This window comes from Balaenoptera physalus, assembly GCF_965194825.1.
Source record: "Balaenoptera physalus genome assembly, chromosome: 1".
In the NCBI taxonomy this organism is placed as follows: domain Eukaryota; kingdom Metazoa; phylum Chordata; class Mammalia; order Artiodactyla; family Balaenopteridae; genus Balaenoptera; species Balaenoptera physalus.
The window spans coordinates 191,708,679-191,732,323 of record NC_138882.1 but is presented as its reverse complement, the minus strand read 5'-3'; the positions used below and the strand labels follow the sequence as shown (position 1 = coordinate 191,732,323).

Sequence of the window (23,645 nt, the reverse complement as noted above, 5' to 3'; positions counted from 1 at the left end):
GAATTGAGGACAGAAGGCCTTGTAAGACTGAAGAAAACTAACTTCTCCAGCCATGATGCTTTGCTTACCTATTTCTTGGAGTTTTTCCAGACACAAACTCCGACTTAACTGACATCAGTTTGTATCCAGTAAACAGAACTGGACTCTCCTTTTCTTCGTCAGCACATTCCAAATTGTCTGCGAATTCTGCCAGGTGGAATCCTCTGTTTCTGACTTTGGACGTGCTCTTTGTGTACAAGCCGTCCATGTCGTCCACGTAGCTTGGGCTGAGGTCTGGCATGTACCTACCCCGGTCGGAGCTGAACTGAACGACGTGGCTGGGCGACAGCAGTCGAATCAGGTCAATAAGAAGCAGGAGACCCTGGTCTACGAGGAAGGAGACCACGGGAGCACAGTTAGTGCGCAGAGAGGCGACGCACTCCCGCAAGAAGCTGGACTGCTTCTGAGACAAGGAATTGCCCAAAAACCGGGCTTCGGCACTAATGTCTGGGAGCCACGCACTTATCCCCACTGCCCGACCCTCCCGCCCAACCCATGCGCCTCCGTGGGCTTACCTGCCACCCAGCCCATCGTGTTGACGATAAGCGGGGACTCTCTCTTGTAGGAGCTGAACACATACTTTATTATCTCAATATAATTTTCAAAGTTGTTTTTACAAGAAGGCTTCCCATAATAGACCATTTTCTGGGGTGTCCTCTGGTGGGTGAAAGGTGGTCCTAAGAAGATAAAGATGAGAGTCATCAATCCGGGAGAACCTAAGAGGTGGCGAGGGTTTTGGTCCAGCCATCGTCACTGACCAAGCTCCTCAGGAAATCCGAGCCCGTCCTACCACTAGGAATAGCTGTGCTCCTACTTTCGGAAGTCTAAGCTTTCAACTTCACACAAAGACACGCTCACGGTTAACCCCAACTAAGTCCTAATACAGCCACTCATTCAACAAACATTTACTGAACACCTACTGAATGCTGGGCATTGTCCTAGATCCTTAGGACATTTCTGTGAACTGAACAAACATCCCTACAAGGCTTACACACTAAGGAAACGACGATTAATAACAGCAGCAGTCACCTGTTGGACTACAGTACTTACTATGTCCTACGTATGCTACACACACAGTCTCTAGTTTTCATAAACACCCTGTGAGACAGGTAGTATTACTTTCCCCGTTTTTACAGACAAGGAAATTGAGAAAGACATTAACTTGACCAAGGTCACACAGCTAGTAGAAATCAGCTGGACTTGAACTCAGGTGGTCCAGCTCCAGAGCTGATACTCCCTAATCCCAACAGCAGTCTGTCCATCCCCTCTGGCTGGGGCCGGCGCCCACAGCAGACGGGTGGCCAGGACGACGTCGCAACACAGTTGGCGAGGCAAGGGCCTTGGTCAATGCGGTTGGGGCGAGGCCACCTGGGAAAGAGCTGGCGAGGCTCCCCTCCAGGTCGGGGCCAGGGGATTCGGGGCAGCCCACAACAGAGAAGGTGGCCTGCGTAGTCGAGGGATTGAGCAAATACAAGGGGAATGAGCAAATATGTAAATATACTGAGAATAACGGCAGCCAGGGTTCTTACCATCAGAGAAGGAACTTATAAATATGGAAGGGGGAAGGCTAACTAGAATGAACCCTGGGTGCTAGATTAGAATCGGAATGATCAGTGCAGGGAACTCCCTGGCGGTCCAGTGGTTAGGACTCCACGCTTCCACTGCAGGGGGCCCAGGTTCGATCCCTGGTGGGGGAACTAAGACCCCGCAAGCCACGTGGTGTGGCCAAAAAAAAAAAAAAAGAATGATCAGTGTAAACTCATGGCTCTTAATAAACAGAAAGATACAGAAAGACATAGAAATATGTGTGTGTACATATATATGCACACACACACATATTATATATACGTACATACATGACATGCGTGGGTTTAAGCATATGCATATTCCCTAACTCTGTCCACGGAGGGGATCTAGAAGAAATGACACCCAGAAGAAGATAAAAAGAGCACACCTAGTTAGAGTGGAAAACCCTGGCAAACACTAGCTTAACCAACTGATCAAAGCTAACATGTCTGGCAACAGGACAAACTGACAGCATGTTGATATGACACATGGGGAACAACGTCACTTCTAAGTCGAACCACGGGGGAGCCTACAAACGTACCCTTCGAATTGTCAAGGTCATAAAAGATAAGAAAAGCTGGAGGAACTGTTCCAGACTAAAGGGGACTGAAGATTTGTAAGTACACACTGGGCCTACACAGATGATTGGAACAGTGGACAAAATCGAGTAACGACACTGTAGCAATGTTACTGTCCTGACTTTGGTGGTTGTATTATGATGACACAGCAGTGTCCTTGCTTTTAGAAATACCCACTGAAATACTAAGGGATAAAAAAGGAAAAGAAATTAAATGAAGTAGAGAAAATGTAAAAGAGGAACAATGAAACCAGCTAAAGAGCTAAGTCTAAACAATTTTTTTTTTTTTGGCTGCGCCGTGTGGCTTGCGGAATCTCAGTTCCCAGACCAGGGACTGAACCCAGGCCATGGCAGTGAAAGCCCGGAATCCTAACCACTAGGCCACTAGGGGACTCCCCTAAACAATTATTATTATTATTTTTTAACATCTTTATTGGAGCATAATTGCTTTATAATGGTGTGTTAGTTTCTGCTTTATAACAAAGTAAATCAGCTATACATATACAGATATCCCCATATCTCCTCCCTCTTGCGTCTCCCTCTCACCTTCCCTATCCCACCCGAAACACGTATTTTTGAGAAAGCTGTTAAAATAAAGTAAATGTGTTTAAAAATTCTTACTGACTAAAAGCGTGTTAAATCGCTAATATATCTAGCAACCTAATGTGATACCGTCTGCTTCCTTTAAAAATCAGCTTAACAAAAGTCACACAATTATCTGAACAGAAACAGAAAAAGCATTTGACAAAATCCAACATCCTTCCATGATAAAAAACATTCCACAGACTAGGAATAGAAGACAACTTCTTCAACCTGACAAAGGTAAACTGAAAAAGCTACAGCCAACATTTTACTTAATGGTAAAAGACTGGATGCTTTACCTCCAAGATGAGGAACAAGAAAACGATGTTTACTTTCTATTCAACATTGTATTAAAGGTTCTAGCCAGAGTTATCAGACAAGAAAAAGAAATAAAAGGCATCCAACTTGGAAATGTAGAGATAAAACTATCTCTAGTCACAGATGACGTGATCTTATATATAGAAAATCCCAAAGAATTCACAAGAATGCTACTAGAGGTAATAAAGGAATTCAGCAAAGTTGCAGGGCACAAGATCAAAACACAAAAGTCAGTTATGTTTCTATACACCAGCAGTTAGCAATATGAAAAGGAAATTAGAATAGCAATTCCAGTTACAATAACTAAAAGAATTAAATCCTTAGGAATAAATCTAACCAAGGAGGTAAAATACCGCTTAAAGAAATTAAAAAGGGAGTTTCCCTGGTGACGCAGTGGTTAAGAATCTGCCTGCCCATGCAGGGGACACGGGTTCGAGCCCTGGTCCGAGAGGATCCCACATGCCGTGGAGCAGCTAGGCCCGTGCACCGCAGCTGCTGAGCCTGCGCTCTAGAGCCCACGAGCCACAACTACTGAGCCCACGTGCCACAACTACTGAGCCCGCGCACCTAGAGCCCGTGCTCCACAACAAGAGAAGCCACCACAATGAGAAGCCTGCGCACTGCAATGAAGAGTAGCCCCCGCTCGCCACAACTAAAGAAAGCCCGCAGGCGGCAATGAAGACCCAACGCAGCCATAAATTAAAAAATTAATTAATAAATTAAAAAAAGAAATTAAAAAGGGACTTCCCGGGCTTCCCTGGTGGCGCAGTGGTTAAGAATCCGCCTGCCAATGCAGGGGACACGGGTTCCAGCCCTGGTCCGGGAAGATCTCACATGCCGCGAAGCAACTAAGCCCGTGCGCCACAACTACTGAGCCTGCGCTATAAAGCCCGCGAGCCCCAACTACTGAAGCTTGTGTGCCACAACTACTGAAGCCCGCACGCCTAGAGCCTGTGCTCTGCAATGAGAAGCCACCGCAATGAGAAGCCCACACACCACAACAAAGAGTAGCCCCCTCTCTCAGCAACTACAGAAAAACGGCGTGCAAGCAAAGACACAATGCAGCCAAAAAAAAAAATTAAATAAAATGAATAAATAAATAAATTTATATATATAAAAAAAAAGGGACTTCCCTGGTGGTCCAGTGAGTAAGACTCTGTGCTCCCAATGCAGGGGTTCCGGGTTCAATCCCTGGTAGGGGAACTAGATCCTGCATGCCGCAACTAAGAGTCTGCATGCCGCAACTAAAGATACCCCATGCCACAAGGAAGATCCCGTGTGCCGCAACTAAGACCTAAGACCTGGTGCAGCCAAAATAAATAAATAAATATTTAAAAAAGAAAAGAAAAGAAATTAAAGAAGACCTAAAAAATTAGACTGAACACAATCCCTATCAAAATTCTAATAGCCTTTTCCCCAGAAATGGAAAAGCCTATTCTCAAATTCATATGGAATTGCAAAGGGTCCCAAAAGGCCAAACAATCTTGAAAAAGAATAAAGTTGGAGGACTCACATTTCCCAACTTTTAACCTACTACAAAGGTGCAGTAATTAAAAGTGTGGTGCTGGCCTAAGGGCAGACATAAACCAAAGGAATAGAATAGAGTCCGGAATGATTTTCAACATGGGTGCCAAGATCACTCAGTGGGGGAAGGATAACAAATGGATATTGGAAAACTGGACATCCATGTGCAAAAGAACAAAGTTGGACCCTTCCCTTGTATCATACACAAAAATTAACTCAAAATGGATCAAAGACCTAAGTGTTGGAGCAAAAACTGACAAAATTTCTAGAAGTAAGGAATTAACATCGAGAATATACAAAGAACTCCTAAATTCAACAAAAACAAAGAACCCAATTCAAAAATGGGCAAAGGGGGACTTCCCTGGTGGCGCAGTGGTTAAGAATCCGCCTGCCAATGCAGGGGACACGGGTTTGAGCCCTGGTCGGGAAGATCCCACATGCCACGGAGCAACTAAGCCCATGTGCCACAGCTACTGAGCCCCCGTGCCACAACTACTGAAGTCCGTGCACCTAGAGCCCGTGCTCCGCAACGAGAAGCCACTGCAATGAGACGCCCGTGCACTGCAACAAAGAGCAGCCACCCCTCGCTGCAACTAGAGAAAGCCCACGCGCAGCAACGAGGACCCAACGCAGCCAAAAATAAACTAATTAATTAATTAATTAAAAAGATGGGCAAAGGACTAAACTAGACATTTCTCCAAAGCAGATGTACAAATGGCCAATAAGCACATGAAAAGATGCTCAACACCCGTTAGTCATTAGGGAAATGCAAATCAAGACCAAAAAGAGATATCACTTCACATCCACAAGAAAGGTCATAATTAAAATAACAAAAATTGGGACTTCCCTGGTGGTCCAGTGGTTAAGAATCTGCCTTCCAATGCAGGGGACACGGGTTCGATCCCTGGTTGGAGAACTAAGATCCCACATGCCGTGGGGCAACTAAGCCCGCACGCTCCACAGTCTGCATGCCACAACTACTTTGTTCAAGATCACAATAGGCAGAAAATGAAAACAATCCAAGTGTCCATCAACAGTTAAAAGGATAAAGAAAATGTGACATAATGGAGTAATTTTCAGCCATAAGAAGGAATTACTTTTGACATATGTTACAACATGAACAGACCTTAAAACCTTTATGCTTAGTGAAAAAAGCCTGACACAGAAGAACAAATATTGCATGATTCCACTTATATGAGGTGCCTAAATTAGGCAAATTCATAGGGACCGAAAGTAGGCTAGAGGTCCATAGGGGCTGTGGGGGACTGGGGGGGGGAATGGATTGTTTAATAGGTACAGCATTTCAGTTTGGGACAGTGAAAAAGTTTTGGAGGTAGATAGTGGTGATGGGTATACAACACTATAAATGTATTTAATGCCACTGAACTGTACACATGAATAGTTAAAATGATAAATATCATATTATGTATATTTTTGTATTAAAAGAAAGCAGTGTGGGAGTTCCCTGGTGACCTAGTGGTTAGGATTCCAGGCTTTCACTGCCGTGGCCCGAGTTCAATCCCTGGTTGGGGAACTGAGATCTTGCAAAGCCTCAAGGCAAAGCCAAAAAAAAAAAAAAAAGCAATGTGGGACTCTGATTTGGAGTCTGAAACATAAAAAGGATATTAGTAGGATAACTGATGAATTCTGAAAAAAGATCTATAGATTAGTTAATAGTATTATATCAATGTCAATTTCTTGATTTAGGTCATTGTATAGGGTTATATAAGATGTTAATATTACTGAAAAGTGTTTCCAATTTACATAAAATAAAATGGATGGGAGTTCCATTTACTAAAATGGAACCCTAGAAAGGTATTATTGGGTTTGTGTTTTTGTTTTTTGAGGCTAGAGGAATAGTTATGGGAAGACCATGAGTTTGGGAGCGGGGGAGAATGTTCTTTTTTTATATGTTATACTTTTGTATTCTTTGAATTTTTTTTTTTAAACAATACTTTTTTTTTTTTTTGTGATTTATTATTTATTTTATTTATCTATCCTTGGCTGCTTGGCCGTGTTGGGTCTTCGTTGCTGCGTGCGGGCTTTCTCCAGTTGCGGCGAGCGGGAAATACTCTTCGTTGTGGTGCACGGGCTTCTCATTGTGGTGGCTTCTCTTGTTGTGGAGCACGGGCTCTAGGTGCGCGGGCTTCAGTAGTAGTTGTGGCTCATGGGCTCTAGAGCGCAGGCTCAGTAGTTGTGGCTCACGGGCTCCGTGGCATGTGGGATCTTCCCGGACCACGGCTCAAACCCGTGTCCCCTGCATTGGCAGGCGGATTCTTACCCACTGGGCCACCAGGGAAGCCCTCTTTGAACTTTTTGTATCATTACTTTTGCACTGTATAAAACCAAGACATTTAAGAAGTATATGATACATACCTAGAACTGGTTCTGTAACATTAAGTAGAGAAATGCAACCTGGCGGAGTAAATTCTGTCTGTCCCAGATCACATTCCAAATAGTCAATGCAGGATATACTGAAAATTTAAAAGAAAGAAAGAAAATCTTAACTAGTTTTACTGTGCCCAAAGGGTAAATCAGATTGTAAAGATTTTACGTGACCCACAGGCATAATCCACCCTATGCAGCCTCATAGGTAGAATGCTCCAAAGACGACAACCAACACAGAAGAAGAATGGTAAAGAGAAAATGGGACGCAGGCAAGGCCACAGTGTCCACTCATTATATGGATAAAACTTTGCCTTTCTTAACATTTTATTTTTAAAATGCAACAGAATTTATCCCTACCCTGACTCTCTGGATTTGGACAAATACATTTTCAGAGACCAAGTGACAACTGTCGCGAGCTCACCAACAGGCAAGGTGGGTATACCTGAGAGCGCCATCACTTCACCCCAAAACCTGGTATAACCAGACCGCCTCACTCAGCTGAGTGGCTTTGCAGGGTTGTATATAATCTCTGCTTAGGAGTCAGGACGCATTCCCATCTAGTTTCTCAAATCAAAAATCCTACTTCCTGCCAAAAATCTAGCAATATGTCAAAAATACTCTTACCTATTTAACAACTGGTTAATCAGGTATCTAATAAATGTTGACTTTCCAATGTCCTGAGAGCCACAAACCAGAATGACAGGGCAGCCGTCTGCTTCTTCTGGAGGTGAAACAAACATTGACCCCTAAAATTAGCCATCTTCTTTAGGATGCTAATCATCAACAGTAACCCTCTGAGGCTTTGGTGGATAAACACACTAGACTGTGTCGGTACGTATTACTCACCACAAGAAATGCTGACTAACTCATCCATGACTGAAAAGGCACTCTCGGTTAAACGAAGGCCGTTTTTTTTTCTCTCTCTTCTAATGCCGACAGATTTCAAGGCGAAATACTCAGAGTTAATCTGGAAAGTCGGAATCTGAAAATAACAATGTAAACTTTAAGAAAAGATGAAAACAAATACACTTCTTTTTCTTCGGTTCTAAATTAATAAGCCTCATATAGTTGTGAGCTACAAAAGATAAATTTGATCCCTCCCTTTCTCTCACCCCCCAAATCCAACCCTCCGGTTAAGTCTTGTTGACTCCCAAAGCCGTCCATGTCTCTATTTTCACAGCTTACGCTTACTTCCAAGCTGCCACCACCTCTGCGAGAGACTCCAGAGAAAAAGAAAATGCATGGAAATTTAAAAGTGATGGCCACAAGAAAAATTAAACCAAAGACCCCAGCTGTAGAACAGGTTGGTGATTTGGAATAAAGTCAAGACAGTCTCCAAAAACATCAAGCAAAAAGACAAAGAGTTGAAAGGAGGGACTCCACTGGTGGTCCAGTAGTAAAGAATCTGCTCTCCAATGCAGGCGATGGGCGTTCGAGCCCTGGTCGGGGAACTGAGAGCCCACATGCTGTGGGACAACTAAGCCAGCACGCCACAACTACTGAGCTCACGCGCCTCAACCAGAGCCCGCGTGCCGCAAACTACAGAGCCCATGCACTCTGGAGCCTGCGTGCCACAACTAGAGAGCGAGAGGGAAAAAAAAAAAACCCACCGCCACAACTAGACAGAAGCCCGTGCACCGCAACGAACCGCCCACGTGCCGCAACTAAGACCCGACGCAGCCAAAAATAAATAAATAATAAATAAATCTTTAAAAAAAAAGAGTTGAAGGGATGTGGGAAGTGGAGACATGAAGTCCGATGGCATTCTAGCGTTAAGTAGCAGGAAACCACAGGAAAGCCACCAGAGGAATGAGAGCAGGGCCCTGGCAGAAGCAAGTGGGTCTCAGATGGAATAAGGGAGGACCGACCCAGGAAGAGACCCCACCCACGATCACATCCGCATGCATTTCATCAGCCCTGAGGAGAAGGACATCATAAAAGGAGCAAGAATCAGCCTGGGGTGAGGATTCCCAGCAGCTATTCTGGATTCTAGAAAACAATGGAGCAAGTCCTTCAAGGTTTCGAGGAAAACTTCTTTGAACCTGTAATTCTACACTCCGCTCAACTATCAGTCACTGAGGGAAAAACAGGAACATCTTATAAAATGAGAGCAGCTAAAGTTTACTATCTGCCTTATATGAAAATATAATTCCAGAATGTATTAACACGTAAGTGTGGAAAGGAAAGTTATCCAAGAAAGATCATAAGGAGTATAAACACTGCTGGTTGGGTAAGTCGCAGGGACAAAACAAAAAGCTGAAAATACATGAAAAAAGAATGAGTTTGACCGTGGCATCTGAAACATTCACTTGGTAACACGGGATTTCCATTCCCTTCTCTGTGGCTCCGACCAAGCTGCTGGATTCTGTACTAGATTAAATTTACGTGACCACAAGAGCCCACTCATTGTCCTGCCCTTGTTTCATATCTTCCAGCCTCCAACCCCCTCCTACGCCCTAGGTGATAACCTTGAACCATCTCACAGCATAATGGGAAGCAATCAGAAGAGACCGTCCCCTTGCCCCTGGCTCTGTCCCAGGCGCTGCCTTCAGCCACTCTGAAGGAACTGCCTCAGCTCCTAAGGCCAACCCTCCACACAGACACCAGAACCCGCCCCTCGAGGTCCAATCCCCCACCTCGCTCCAGCCATCCTCTCCCTCATGCACCAGCGCGCTCTCTCCTGTGGATCTTTCCCACCTGCTGTGTTCAATCACGAGGTTTTTTTCCATCCACCTGAACAAAAACCAGAACTCTCTAGTTCATGTTCACTCCTCCCACCACTGTTTCATTTCTTTCTTCCCTTTACAGCTAAACTCTCTAAAAGCAAAATCCCTTACTACTAAACCCTTGAGTTCCGCTCTTCCCCAGGTCTTGACCCCATTCCAATCAGGCTAACCCCCTCAGCAATGCAATGAAACCACTCTTGTCCAGATGGTGATTCTGCACCCAAGTTCCCTTCTCAGGCCTCATCTCACCATCAGCTGCCTCGGGGCCTCTGCGTCCTTCAGCGGCTCCCCGACCACACCCGCCTGCTTTGCTCAGTCCCTTTGTTGCTCCTCGGGGTCTGGGCTCAGACCCGGAAGCTTCTCATTTTTACCTGTATCAACTCCTTGGTGTTACTATCCTGTCTCATGGGCTCCAGAACCCTCTTCTGCTGAAAGCTCCCAAATTTACATTCCCAACCTCCTCTCTGAACTTGACTCACACACTGCACCTCCCACTTGACATTTCCAGCTGAATGTCTAAGAGGCATCTTTAAGCTACAGATTTAAGTCTCCTCCTGCAGCGCCCCGTCTCCGTGCACCCAAGCGGTCACACCTCACACCCAGTCTGATGTTCCTATAGAGTTGACTCAGTCTACTGGCTCGTGGGAGACAATTATAGTGACCGACCCGACTTCAGGAAATTAATAATAAGGGCAGCAAAAATTTGGAGATGAAGAAAGAGAGAGATGGGAGAAAGTGTAAGTACATTGAAATTACTCATTCTCATTCAGAGTTTAGAGAAAATTCATACTGTCTCAAGTTAGTAAATCAAAATATAAAGATAACCATTTAAAAAAATATAAAGATAACCACTGAAGAAATATCAAAAGGCATTTAACCAACTATAGTAGAAAACGATGACTTTCTCTGGGGAATGAAGCTAAGGGGGGTAGAAGAGACAATTTTCATGATATAGCCTTCTATACTGACTACTTTTACTTTACACACATGTCACATTCTGCATGACTTACAGCACAATGTGACAGACAGACTGATCTTCCAAGGGGGCATCCTACATAGTCATCTGACTGTTTTGGTGAAAGTAATTAGCAAAACTCTGAATGAAAACTGGTTCTACCTCTTGTACGAAAACGTAAGATAAACCTGGATGGCTGATTATGAAGTTCACAGTGGAGGTTTTCAGACGTTCCAGCAACAGAATGGAACACAGAGGAGAAAAATTCTTCATCAAACAATATCTGTCATCTGTAAAGAGAGATATAAACTACCTTAGAAATAGCACGCCATTAAACTCTATGCCCTTTAGGACCTCCTCCTCCTCTGCTAAATTTCAAACTTTTTGAGACTAGGAATTATGTTTGAGAGACTTTTTCAGGAGGCCATATTGCATGACAGGAACACACCTGGGTGGGGAAGTCAATCCAGGTTTGCTACCTAAACACGCTGTGTGGCCTTGGGCAACTTTTCTCATCTGTAAAATCGTGAAAACAATAGCTTCACTCTCAAGACCCTGCTGAGAGTTTAAATAGATACCAGTAAAGAGTACAAGTTCTAGGCCATAGTAAGCATCCGAAAATTATTTGCCTTGGGATTTCCCCGGCCGTCCAGGGGTTTAGACTCTGCGCTTCCAATGCAGGGGGCACGGGTTCAATCCCTGGTCGGGGAACTAAGATCCCACATGCCGGGAAGCGCAGCCAAAAAAAAAAAAAAAATTATTCACCTTATTATGATACACCCTTAGTAAATCATGCAGTTTTTTTCATTACCTTGGTTCAGATAAGATCTGAGCAAACTTCGGGCTTCCCTTTTCATCTCTTTCTTGCTTTTCTCATGCACTGAGTAATGAACTGCATTGATAGTCAGGCGAGAGTGGGTATAGGTAGAGAAGACATTTTGGGCAGGTTGGCCTTGGCTGATGGTAAAACCAAACACCTGCACCTGGCCATAGAGGCAGGTCACACGACAGATCCCGCTAAAAGTAAAGCCCTAGAGGGAAAGAAAAAAGAAAGGAAGAAATAAGGTTACAGATTCTGTTACCAATGACAGAAAACATCTAAGATCTCAACTGGCTACTCAGACATCAAAAGGAGGCTGATTTCCAAGTAACAGAATACCCTGTAGGTGACTATCTAGTATTTTAAACTAATAGATTAAAATATTAATATTTTTAACCTAAGATCATATCCTATGGCAGCTACAGGGACAGAGAGTCTGGTGAACACTGACCCAGGGGGGGCCCCCTGAACTCAGCTCTGCTGTACTCATGGCTCCCTGTTCTTACAAAGGTCCAGCGCCTGCCGAGTCTCTCCCGTTCTTGGGTTTTCACCACCCTCCTGTATTGCGGGGGACCTCCCAGACCAACGTTCAGGTGAACGTCAGGGGCCCTGCAATCAGGCTGCCAGGGTTTGACTGCTGGCTCTACCTCTGCTGTATAACTTTCTGGCAAGTTACCTAAGCTATATTCTTTCTTTCTGTAACCATTCCTAACGGTAATGACTCCGTAGAGCATGCATGAGTACTAAATGGGTTCGTATGCCCCAAACACTTAGAACACTTACAGCCTGACATTTCTAAGCACTCGGTAAATGCAAGTACTATTATTATCATTATATTATTATATTGTATATATTATATATATAGTATATTATATATATAATGTATGTATTATATATATACATTATATTATTATCATTACTACTAAAGTCCCTCCAGCCCCGAACACTTAGAATTCCCTCGGGAGGGTCCTTGTTACGCTCTGCCCAGCACCACCGCCCGAGGAATGCGTCCAAAGGACCCGCAGGGGGACACGGGCCTCTCCCAGCCTGCAGCTCCCGTGGCTGCGTCCCCACCCCTCCTGCTCTGCCCTTCCGGCTTCCCGGGCGCGACCTACCTGCCCCAGCGGCAGCAGCAACACGGCGCGGCCCGAGCCGGCCGACCGCACTGGCGGGATGGGGAGGAGCGCGGAACAACTCGGGGCCGGATCCTCGGCCGGGCGGGGGCTGGGGGCCGCGGTCTTGGGCCTCCGGGGCGCCGCCGAGCGCGACACCAGGCAGCAGCCCTCCCGCCAGTCCGCGCCGGCCGCCTGGGCCTGCAACAATCGCCGCCGAAAGCGCCTTCGGCCGCGCCAGCGCAGCCTCCCGAGCCGGCGGCGGGGCCGGTAGCTGAGGATGAGGTGGGGCCGGGCCTTGCGGGCCCGCAGCCATGTGGAGCGAGAAGGACCCCTCTTAAACAGTAGCAGCGAGTCAGCCATGCTGCCCACCGGCGCCTGCTGCTCCACAATCTCGCGAGATCCCGTCGCTCCGCCCCGCGGCCCGTCCAGCGGCCTGGGAGCCGCGGGCGCCCTCTGCCGGCGGCCTCGGCAGGGCCTCCGGGCCTCACCCGGCCCCTTGGAGGCTCAGGCCCTCCGGCGGTGGGGGGCGGGTCTGGGGGCCGCCTGGGGCGACACCCGGGCCGGGTGTCCCAACGAAGGCTCCATTTACATTATGCAAAAGCCCCACCCCGGCCGCCTGCAGAGGGAAAGTCAGATACCCCGAGTCCAAGGCCACCTCTCCGGAAATGCACCTAGGATTTTTTTTCCTGCAGAGAAATCTCCAGGATTGACGTTTTAAACAAAACCGGTCTATTTGCATACCCTGTTTGCATGCATGTATCTTTGAGCTGAAGGGAGCAACCCTGTTTATAACAAGGCGAAATCGGGATGATTTACTCAGAATTTCAACTTCAGGACACTGAGGACTGGGGTGGGTGTGCGGAGTTGCAAGGTTAACTCAAAGCCTTGTCTCACTGGGTAAACTGAGGCCCAGGTAAAAGGTTTTAAAATCCTCAGCTCCCAGAGAGCAACCTTCCACACCCTGTTCCTCAAGGCCCCCAGAGAAGATGTGTTCCAGCCTTCCTCTGCCTGCCCCCAAATACCAGGGCTCCCTTTCTGAGCCAGGTGAAGCCACAGGCAGCAGTGCAAGGACAGAACCCACAACCGTCCAGAGGAAGGGCCAGTGGGTGCCACCCGGTTTGCACCTGTGCCTTTACCCTGCCCGGTTCCTGAGGAGGACGGCAGCCCCAGACGGTGGAGGCAAACAGCCCGGTTCCTACAACTGGGTTCCAATCCCACCCCTTCCAAAGGCATGAAACCGGGAAGTATCTGGGCAGCGGCCGACCATTCTAGTTAAAAGGCCCGGCCTGGTCCCAGGGCGCGGCGCGGCCATGCCAGGCGCAGGGAGGTCTGGCCAGCGTGTTACTCTGGGGGGCCACGCCTCGTCGGCCTGCAGCTTTCCCTCTCCTGCTGCTGGGCTTTCAGCTGCCACAGCACCGTGTCCTCCTCTGACTTCAGCCTCCCTGGGGATTACCTGCTTGCGGGCCTGTTTCCTCTCCACGGTGACCACCTAGGGATGAGACGCAGACCCACAGTGACCTTCTGTGACAGGTGAGTGAGGGGTCAGCAGAACTGTCACCTAGGGGGGCCCATGCCTATGGGGCCCTCTGCCAGCCCCCCCTCAGCAAGACCCTGCCAGTTCTGCCTCGGGGGTGACCGTCTGAGCTGCCTCCAGTCTCCACCCAAGCTGCAGGCGCCACCTTCAAGCGCTAGCTAGCCCCTTCCCTGGCACCTTGTAATACAGTTTCCACTTTGTAACATGTCCTTTTGCCCTGGCTGTTAGAGTCCTTTGTCTTTTAATTCCATGCCAGTTGTTTCCTGGCTTTGTGACGTAACTAGATGGCAAGGATTAAGCAAGCGTGGTCTTTCCCCTCCTCCGTCTCCTCCCCCACCCCATTCCTCCCCAAGTTCACACTCCTTAGTCTCCCAGACGGCAAGTACGGTTCTCCAGGGGAGGCTTCCCCCCTATGTGGGGACACATAGCAGTAGATGCTTCAGGAGCTTAGCAAAGATAAATTAGGTTGGTGTCTTCATGAAGTCAACAGTCTAGGTAGAAAAAACAACGGCCTTTCTTATAAAGAAGACAGTTGCTTGCCATCCATACAAGCATTAGATTTGGGCAGCTTGAAGATGTATCACGGCTCAGCAGTAGGATGCCCGAAACATGAAGCACACCTGACAGCCAGCCCAGGAGGAAGGTTCTGGAAAGCCTGGCGCAGGAGGACTGGCCCAAAGAGCTACAGGTGGGAGCTTGGGAAGAAAAGACTTGAGGGAGGAGGAGACATATGAAAACCGGCTTCAGATAACTGAAGGGCTGTCATGGGCAGGAGGTACTGCATTTCCTTCCAGTGACTCAAGGACAGAAGTGATCGGAACGATGGGAGAGCCTAGCAACAAGCAGAGAGGCTGGGAAATGGAACAGGCTGGCACACTCTCCAAGCGGGGCTGGGCTGAATCATGTCCCCAGTGAGCCCTTGTCGGTGTTTCCCAGAGAGGCCATGAGGAACACAGGCCCTCATCACAGGCACGAGTGTCCCAGTGAAAAGTACTAGTTAAACAAGGTTAAGCACAGACTGTGGTTAATTTCATGTGTCAACTTGGCTAGGGCCTGGTGCCCAGATGTTTGGTTAAACACCAGTCTAGATGTTGCTGTGAAGGTATTTTTAGACGTGGTTGATATTTACCTATTTTTCTTTAAGATTTTTTTTAATAATTTTTTTTAAAAATTTTATTCATTTATTCACTTATCCATAGCTGTGTTGGGTCTTCGTTTTTTTTGTGCGAGGGCTTTCTCTAGTTGCGGCAAGCGGGGGCCACTCTTCATCGCAGTGTGCGGGCCTCTCACTATCGTGGCCTCTCTTGTTGCGGAGCACAGGCTCCAGAAGAGCAGGCTCAGTAATTGTGGCTCACGGGCCCAGTTGCTCTGCGGCATGTGGGATCCTCCCAGACCAGGGCTCAAACCCGTGTCCCCTGCATTGACAGGCAGATTCTCAGCCACTGCGCCACCAGGGAAGCCCTAACATTTTTTTGATGTGGACCATTTTTAAAGTCTTTACTGAATTTGTTACAATATTGCTTCTGTTTTACATTTTGGTTTTTTTGGCCGCGAGGCATGTGGCATATTAGCTCCCAGCTGGGGATCGAACACACACCCACTGCACTGGAAGGTGAAGTCTTAACCACTGGACCACCAGAGAATTCCCATAGACGTGGTTAACATTTATTTATTTATTTATTTATTTATTTTTGACATGATGCTTATCCAGGTATTTTACATGCACCATTGGGAATTTGGTTTTTGTTTTTTTTTTTTTAATTATTAGTACCTTTAATTATTATTAATTAATTAATTTATTTTTTTGGCTGCGTTGGGTCTTCGTTTCTGTGCTAGGGCTTCCTCTAGTTGCGGCAAGCGGGGGCCACTCTTCATCGCGGTGCGCGGGCCTCTCACCATCGCGGCCTCTGTCGTTGCGGAGCACAGGCTCCAGACGCGCAGGCTCAGTATTTGTGGCTCACGGGCCTAGCCGCTCCGCGGCATGTGGGATCCTGCCAGACCAGGGCTCGAACCCGTGTCCCCTGCATTGGCAGGCAGATTCTCAACCACTGCGCCACCAGGGAAGCCCGTGGTTAACATTTAAATCAATAGATGAGTAAAGCAGATTGCCCTCCATCATGTAGGTGGGCCTCATCCAAACAGTTGAAGACCTTAAGAGAAAAGATGGAGGTCCCCGGAAAAGGAAAGAACTCCACCTTCAGCCTCAACTGCAAAATAAAGTCTTGTGGGATTTTCTAGCCTGCCCTGCAAATCCCAGACTAGCCAGCCCCCATAATCCCATGAGCTAATTCCTTAAAATAAACCTCTCTTGTTTGCTCTCTCTCTCACTCTGTCTCCCTCTCTCCCTCTCTCTCTCTGTTTATATATATGTATCTCATCTTGGTTCTGTTTCTCTGGAGAACCCTGACTAATATAGCAGGTTTCTCTCCTACGGAACTTGGGAGCCTTTCAGGGCTAACATGCTTATTGGGGGGGAAGCGGGCATGGTATATGTATTTCTCCAATTTGTCCCCTACCTCTCTGAAGGCCTTTCAACAGAACTGTGTGAGCCACAGGGTCCACACTGAGGTCATGGTTGTAGGGGGCTGAACAGATGACCTCAGAGGTTCTTTTCTACCCCCCAAGCCTGGGGTTCCAGGAGACCAGAGGGTCTCAGCAGGGCCTTTTGCCCTTTTCAGCTCTCAGCCTGGCTTTCCCTACAGGCCCAACACCTTCAATGGCCACGGCTACCACCTCTTCCAGGCCATGCAGTTTGGCATCGAGGAGATAAACAACCCCACCGCCCTGCTGCCCAACGTCACCCTGGGGTACAAGCCGTACGACAGGTGCTCGGAGTCAGCCAACGTGTTTGCCACGCTGAGCACGCCAGGGACGCGCTACGTGGAGAGCCAAGGAGACCCTGCCCACTACTCCTCCGCGATTGTGGCGGTGATTGGGCCCGACGCCAGCAGCCATGTTGCCACCACTGCAGCCCTGCTGAGCCCCTTCCTGGTGCCCCTGATAAGCTGGCGCCCTGGCAGTTCACTCATCTCCCCTCCTGCCAAGTCCAGTGTGGGCTGGGGTGGGTGGGCAGGAGCTGCCGTGCCTGAGGCCAGCCTGGACTCCTGGGCCTCCTGGGCGGTCACTGCTCGTTAGTCACCTGCCTGGCATTCCTTCCTGTCCAAGCGCCGCTTCCAGGTCTCCCTGCCTCAGTGCTCACTGGAAAATCCATTCTCCTTGGAAACTTCTGCCCTTCTTTCTCCTCCCGCTGTCCTATCACCTTTGTGCAGAACTGAACACCCTTCGTTTCCCACTCCCCCCAGACTCAGGCTCAGAGGTGTGGCATCTGTCCCTGTGCGGGCCAGTCCCGTCCCTCCCCTCCTCTGCTCGTCGACCTCTCCCTGGGCCTCCTCCGCCACCTACACGTTTGCCCTGTCCTCCTCTATCCTGCAGGCACTTCTCCTCTCGGACCTGGCTGACTCTGCCCCGCCTCCATGCAGACTTCTCCGCAGAGTCCTCTCTTCCTGTCTGCTTCTCCCTCTTTGCTTTTACTCCTCCCTCCGCTGCCCTGGACTCTGCCCTTCTAGCCGGCGCTGGAAGGTGCAGGCTGGGTAGGGATTGGACGTGGTTCAGGTGGCCAGCCTGGAGGTGGAATCCTACACCGCACCGTCTTGCTCAGGTGGGCTGGTGCAGGGCCTGGTAGGTGGCCTTTAACCCATTTGATCTTTTTTTTTTTTTTTTTTGGCCCCATGCTGCTCAGCATGCGGGATCTTAGCTCCCCGACCAGGGAATCAAACCCATGCCCCCTGCATTGAGAGCGTGGAGTCTTAACCACTGGACGGCCAGGGACGTCCCTCCATTTGACCATTTTGACACTTTCCCTCAGCATTTATGACCCTTTCACTTGGGGCACTTCGTTCTTGGTCTCCTTTAGAGAATTCTGCCCCCCGCCCCCCATCTGCTCTGAGAAGGCGGTGACTCCCTAGGGCAGACCCCTCCCCTTCCCAGGCAGGCCAAGGCCCGGGCTGAAATTCCTGTCTCCACCTTCCTTCTGACTCCTGAGCACCCGCCTTATTTCCAGATGCTCGCCCAGCGCCCAGCGTCTCCACTTCATGGACCCAGCAGGCCCCCAGATGAACTTCCCTCCCCACGTAACACAAGCCTCTTGTCTTCCTGCATCCCCTCCCCGGCCCATCTGGCAGAGCGACTGTCTCTAAGGAAGCCAGAAACCCTGCAGTCCTACCTGCACTCCCTTCCCTGCCCCGACGTTTAGCTCATCTCCACGGCCTCTGCCGGGGGTCGGTGAGGGAGGGGGCCCTCACCGCTGCCAGCTCTGTCCCTTCTTCTCTATGGCCACTGCCGCAGCTTTAACTGACCGCCCTCCCCTCTCATCTAGATGATTCCATCAGGTCCTAGGAGTTCTCCGTGACTCTGGCCTTGAGCCTTTTTTTGTTGTTGTTAGTTCCCTGACCAGGGATTGAACTTGCGCCCTTAGCAGTGAAAGCTCGGAGTTCTAACCACTGGATAGCCAGGGAATTCCCCTGGCCTTGAGCCTTTTTAAACACGTTCCTCACTGATCAGAGATACACTCCTAAAACACAAGTCTGATGTCACTTCGCTGCCTAAACCCTGAGGCCTTGGGATAAAGCCCCAGCCCCGAAGCACGGGGGGCTAAGGCTTCCCACCCTGACCAGACACACCTGCTCAGGCTCTCTTTCTTCCTGGATCTGACCTCCAGCCGAGTGGAAGTCCCTGAAGGGCCCCACGCAAGTACCGTTTCGCTCCCTGCATGCGGTTGTGGTCCCTTTGTCCACAGGACAGATTCCCATTCTTCTCCCAGAAGTCTCCCTGGGGACCTGCTCCCTACCTGATGTGTAACCTGTCAGCCTCGTGTGTCAAGTGGTGCTCTGCTTGAGACCGTGGGCCAGGATGTCTCCATCCTCCCCGTGTCCCCGCGCCCAGCACAGGGCTGGCACTGGGGGGCCCTCACTCGAGGCTGATGCCACTGAACTTGCTGACCTGAACCCCGCAGGTCAGTTACGATGCCAGCAGCGTGACGGTCGGCGTGAAGCGGCTCTACCCCTCTTTTCTGCGCGCCATCCCAAGTGATGAGCACCAGGTGGAGATCTTGATGCTGCCGTTGCGGAGGTTCGGATGGGTCTGGATCTCCATGGTGGGCAGCTAGGGGTGCAGGCGCTGGAGGACGAGGCCACCCAGCAGGGCATCCGCGTTGCCTTCAAGGACATTGTACCTTTCTCTGCCCAGCCGGGCGATGAGAGGACGCAGAGCATGATGCGCTGCCTGGCCCAAGCGAGGACCGCGGTCGTGGTCGTTTTCTCCGGCAGGCAGCTGGCCAGGGTGTTCTTTGAGTCCGTGGTGCTGGCCAAGCTGACTGCCAAGGTGTGGGTCGCCTCAGAAGACTGGGCCATCTCCAGACACATCAGCAGTGTGCCTGGGATCTGGGGCATCGGCCCAGTGCTGGGCGTGGCCATCCCACAGAGGCGTGTCCCTGGCCTGAAGGAGTTTGAAGAGGCCTATGTCGGGTTGGGGCGGACAAAGGAGCCCTTTCGCCTTGCCTCAGGGGCTCCTGGTGCAGCAGCAAGCAGCTCTGCAGAGAGTGCTGGGCTTCCACGGCACAGAAGATGCCCACACTTGGAGCATTCTCCATGGGCTCCGCCTACAACGTGTACCAGGCTGTCTATGCCGTGGCTCACAGCCTCCACCAGCTCCTGGGCTGCGCCCCTGGAGTCTGTTCCAGAGGCTGGGTCTACCCCTGGCAGGTAAGGCACTTAACCTGCCACTGGCACCCTATATCAGGGTGCTTTCCTGAGGCAAGCGGAGCGGTTCCTCTTCAGCTACCCTAAATGCAAGGGGTGGGGGGCAAAGGCCCCCGACTGGAGGCTGATCCCGTCTCTGAGGCTCGTGTTCGTCTTCTGTTCTCTGAACTGTGGCCCCTCCCACCCACCATGCCTCAGATCCAGGGCTTGAAACCTCTGCAGAGGGCTTCTTTGTTCGAGACTTCCTCTCACTCAGGAGGCTGGATAGGAGGGTGAAGGGGCCTCCTAGGAGGGGAGAGGGCCTGAGGAAGGGACCAGAACTTCTAGATGGGCTGAAACCACCCAGATAGAAGCTCAGCAAGGCCCCATGCACTTGCTTCCTGAGCCGTCTGGGTCCCGGTGGGTCCTGGAGGAGCAGCCTGTGTCAGCTATGGCAGCGCCGTTATCCCTGTTTGTTTCAGCTTCTGGAGCAGATCCGCAAGGTGAATTTCCTTTTACACAAGGACATCGTGACAGTTAATGACAATGGCGACCCCCTCAGCAGTTGTAACATAATTGCCTGGGACTGGAGTGGCCCCAACTGGACCTTCAGGGTCATCGGCTCCTCCTTGTGGTCTCCAGTTTGGCTAGACATAAATACGATCAAAATCCGGTGGCATGGAAAGGACGACCAGGTAACGGGGACATGGTCACTCACCAGGTGACTGCCTGACGGGCAGCCTGGAGCACGGGGACAATGCTGACACGGAGCAGGAGAGGGGAATCCCAGGTATCAGGCCGCTATGACTCTCCCCAGCCCTGCCAGGGAAGCTCCACGGGCTCCCAGACAGACGCCCGGGCGTCGCTGGTTCACACAACCAGGGCCTCTGCCCTGGGAGTAATCCGCGAAGGCGGATGCCCAGAGATCCAGTTTTCCATCCTAAGAGCGAGTGTCCCTTGAGCTGGGACCCTCCGCATGGTTGCAGAACACCTGTGGCTTCTTGCAGGTGCCTCAGTCTGTGTGTTCCAGCGACTGTCCTGAAGGGCACCAGAGAGTGATCATGGGTTTCCACCACTGCTGCTTCGAGTGTGTGCTCTGTGAGGCCGGGACCTTCCTCAACAACAGTGGTGAGTGACCCAGTGATGAGTGGGTGAACCACCCAGCACTCCTAGGGTCTGTAGAGCAGATGAATGGACCTCCCTTGGGCCACACATGTGCAGAACCAGGACCCTGGTCACTTTGCTGCCAGTTAGGGACAGGTTGGGGGACACCTTCCATCAGACTGAATTCTGATCAAGCAGAAAGAAACAAGCAGTTGAAGTCCTCATATATAGCTGAATTCTTTCTTTCTTTTTCTTTCTTTCTTTCTTTCTTTCTTTCTTTCTTTCTTTCTTTCTTTCTTTCTTTCTTTCTTTCTTTCTTTCTTTCTTTCTTTCTTTCTTTCGTTTTTGGCTGCATTGTGTCTTAGTTGTGGCATGCAGGATCTTTCGTTGTGGCCCGTGGGCTTCTCTCTAGTTGTGGCATGTGGGCTCAGTGGTTGCAGCATGTGGGCCTAGTTGCCCTGCAGCATGTGGGATCTTAGTTCCCTGACTAGGGATCAAACCCATGTTCCCTGCATTGGAAGGCGGATTCTTAACCACTGGACCACCAGGGAAGTCCCTACCTGAGTTCTTTATTAGACAGCTCCCAACCCAACGCCTACAGAGGCAATTTCATCCTAAATTCAACATATATTTTAAAAAAATATTTATTTATTTGGCTGCACTGGGTCTTAGTTGCAGCACATGGGATCTTCGTTGCCGTGTGCAGGATCTCTACTTGTGGCATGGGGGATCTTTTAGTTGCGGCATGCGGGCTCTTAGTTGCGGCCTGCAGGATCTAGTTCCCCGACCTGGGATCGAACCCAGGCCCCCTGCATTGGGAGCTCAGAGTCTTAACCACTGGACCACCAGGGAAGTCCCCCTAAATTCAACCTCTTTATCCAAACAGATGTGGCTATCATTCCCTTTGTGCCCTCCCATGTTATCTGTATGAAGTCCCTTCTGTTGTCCATGCCAGTGACAGCTGACACCTTGAAGAGCTTGGCCTGAATGCAGATACTAGCATGTCTGCAGAAGGACAAAAAGCATACTCTACCCAGTGATGCAAGGTCAAGACCGGAGAGCAAACGGAGGTAGCTAAGGGCTCAGCCCAGAACTGGACTCCAGGGGCCACGTGCCTTCCTTTTACTGTCTCTGCGGGCGTGGGAATGTATCTCTTCTATCCTGAGAGAGTCAACTCAGAGAAACCACAGAGCGGCAGCTCAGGCAGGTGGATTTGGCTAGTGGGAGTGCTGGGGAGAGATGAAAAGACCCTTCCTTTGGGGCTGGCTGCTCGCATTGGATCATAGCCTCAAGGTTATGTGGGTTAAGGCCCTCTCTACGACCTCGTGGTTTGCAAACCCCTTCTGGGTTTCATGCGATCATGAGCCATACAGCACTGACCCGAGTGTCTCCACGATCTGTGATTAACACAGGCACATTGAGGAAACACTTAGCCTGGGGGCCCCCACTCAGGGCTACCCCATCTTGCTGTGCCTGGCAGAGCCCAGCTCCTGTGCTACAGCCCTCCCAGAACCTCGCAGGCTTGCACGGCCTCCCTTCCCTTCCCCATTCCTGCTATGCTTACCCGACTCTCAGGAACCCTCTCTGCCTTCCCTTCCAGACCCCTACAGCTGCCAACCTTGTGGGAGAGAAGAGTGGGCACCTGAGAGAAGCCAGACCTGCTTCCCATGCACCGTGGTGTTTCTGACTTGGCATGAGCCCATCTCTTGGGTGCTCCTGGCAGCTAATACGCTGCTGCTGCTGCTGGGGGCTGGGACTGCTGGCCTGTTTGCCTGGCACCTAGACACGCCTGTGGTGAGATCGGCTGGAGGCCGGCTGTGCTTCCTCGTGCTGGGCTCCCTGGCGGGGGGCAGCTGTGGCCACCATGGCTTCTTTGGGGAGCCCACGCTGCCCACATGCCTGCTGCGCAGAGGCCTCTTTGCCCTTGGTTTTGCCATCTTCCTGTCCTGCCTGACGATCTGCTCCTTCCGACTTGTGTTCATCTTCCAGTTTTCTGCCAAGGTACCCACCTTCTTCCATGCGTGGGTCCAAAACCATGGTGCTGGCCTGTTTGTGGTGATCAGCTCAACAACCCAGCTGTTTATCTGTCTAATGTGGCTTGCAGTGTGGACCCCACTGCCCGCCAGGGAATACCAGCCCTTCCCTCAGCTGGTGGTGCTTGACTGCACAGAGGCTGACTCACTGGGCTTCATGCTGGCTTTCGCCTACAATGGCCTCCTCTAGGTCAGCGCCTTTGCCTGCAGCAGCCTGCTCCTCGACTTCGTGTCCTGGATCGCCTTCTTCACCATGGCCAGTGTCTACCAGGGCAAGTACCTGCCCGCGGTCAACGTGCTGGCCATGCTGAGCAGCCTGAGTGGCGGCTTCAGCGGTTATTTCCTCCCCAAGTGCTATGTGATCCTGTGCCGCCCAGATCTCAACAGCACCGAGCACCTCCAGGCCTCCACCCAGGACTATACCAGGCGCTGTGGCTCCACCTGACCAGTGGGTCGGGCAGGGTCAAGCCGGGGCAGGGTGAACTGGAAGTCTCCACTGCTTTCAGGGTTGAGGGTGGAATGGGGCGCCCAGGAGGCCTCTGGGCTCCTCAGCCTTGGCTTGGGAAGTGTAAGCCCACGGGAGAGCTCAGTCCGGGCTGCGCTGGCTGCCAATAAAGAGGTGAAATGTG

At 50.2% G+C, this 23,645-nt stretch overlaps 2 protein-coding genes across 2 annotated transcripts in view; one reads left to right on the top strand and one right to left on the bottom strand.

Annotated features, from left to right (window-relative positions):
* The window catches only part of NOL9 (nucleolar protein 9), a 22,992-nt gene extending 9,029 nt beyond the window's left edge, over positions 1-13,963 (bottom strand). Inside the window, exons 1-8 of the mRNA XM_082467959.1 lie at positions 12,611-13,963; positions 11,487-11,706; positions 10,838-10,965; positions 7,841-7,976; positions 7,619-7,715; positions 6,983-7,080; positions 555-716; positions 69-366 (exon numbers count right to left, since the gene is read on the bottom strand). Coding sequence (XP_082324085.1) covers positions 69-366; positions 555-716; positions 6,983-7,080; positions 7,619-7,715; positions 7,841-7,976; positions 10,838-10,965; positions 11,487-11,706; positions 12,611-12,970 — 1,499 coding nt within the window. The 5' untranslated portion in view covers positions 12,971-13,963. The remainder of the gene's footprint in view (positions 1-68; positions 367-554; positions 717-6,982; positions 7,081-7,618; positions 7,716-7,840; positions 7,977-10,837; positions 10,966-11,486; positions 11,707-12,610) is intronic.
* TAS1R1 (taste 1 receptor member 1) lies at positions 13,418-23,645 on the top strand (the record flags this gene model as incomplete). The annotated part of the gene is given in 11 exon segments (XM_082424229.1): positions 13,418-13,460; positions 13,584-13,654; positions 13,890-14,140; positions 16,847-17,144; positions 19,156-19,294; positions 19,297-19,659; positions 19,662-19,903; positions 20,362-20,574; positions 20,887-21,007; positions 22,584-23,203; positions 23,207-23,645. Coding segments are annotated over 11 exon segments (2,616 nt in total). The 3' UTR covers positions 23,462-23,645.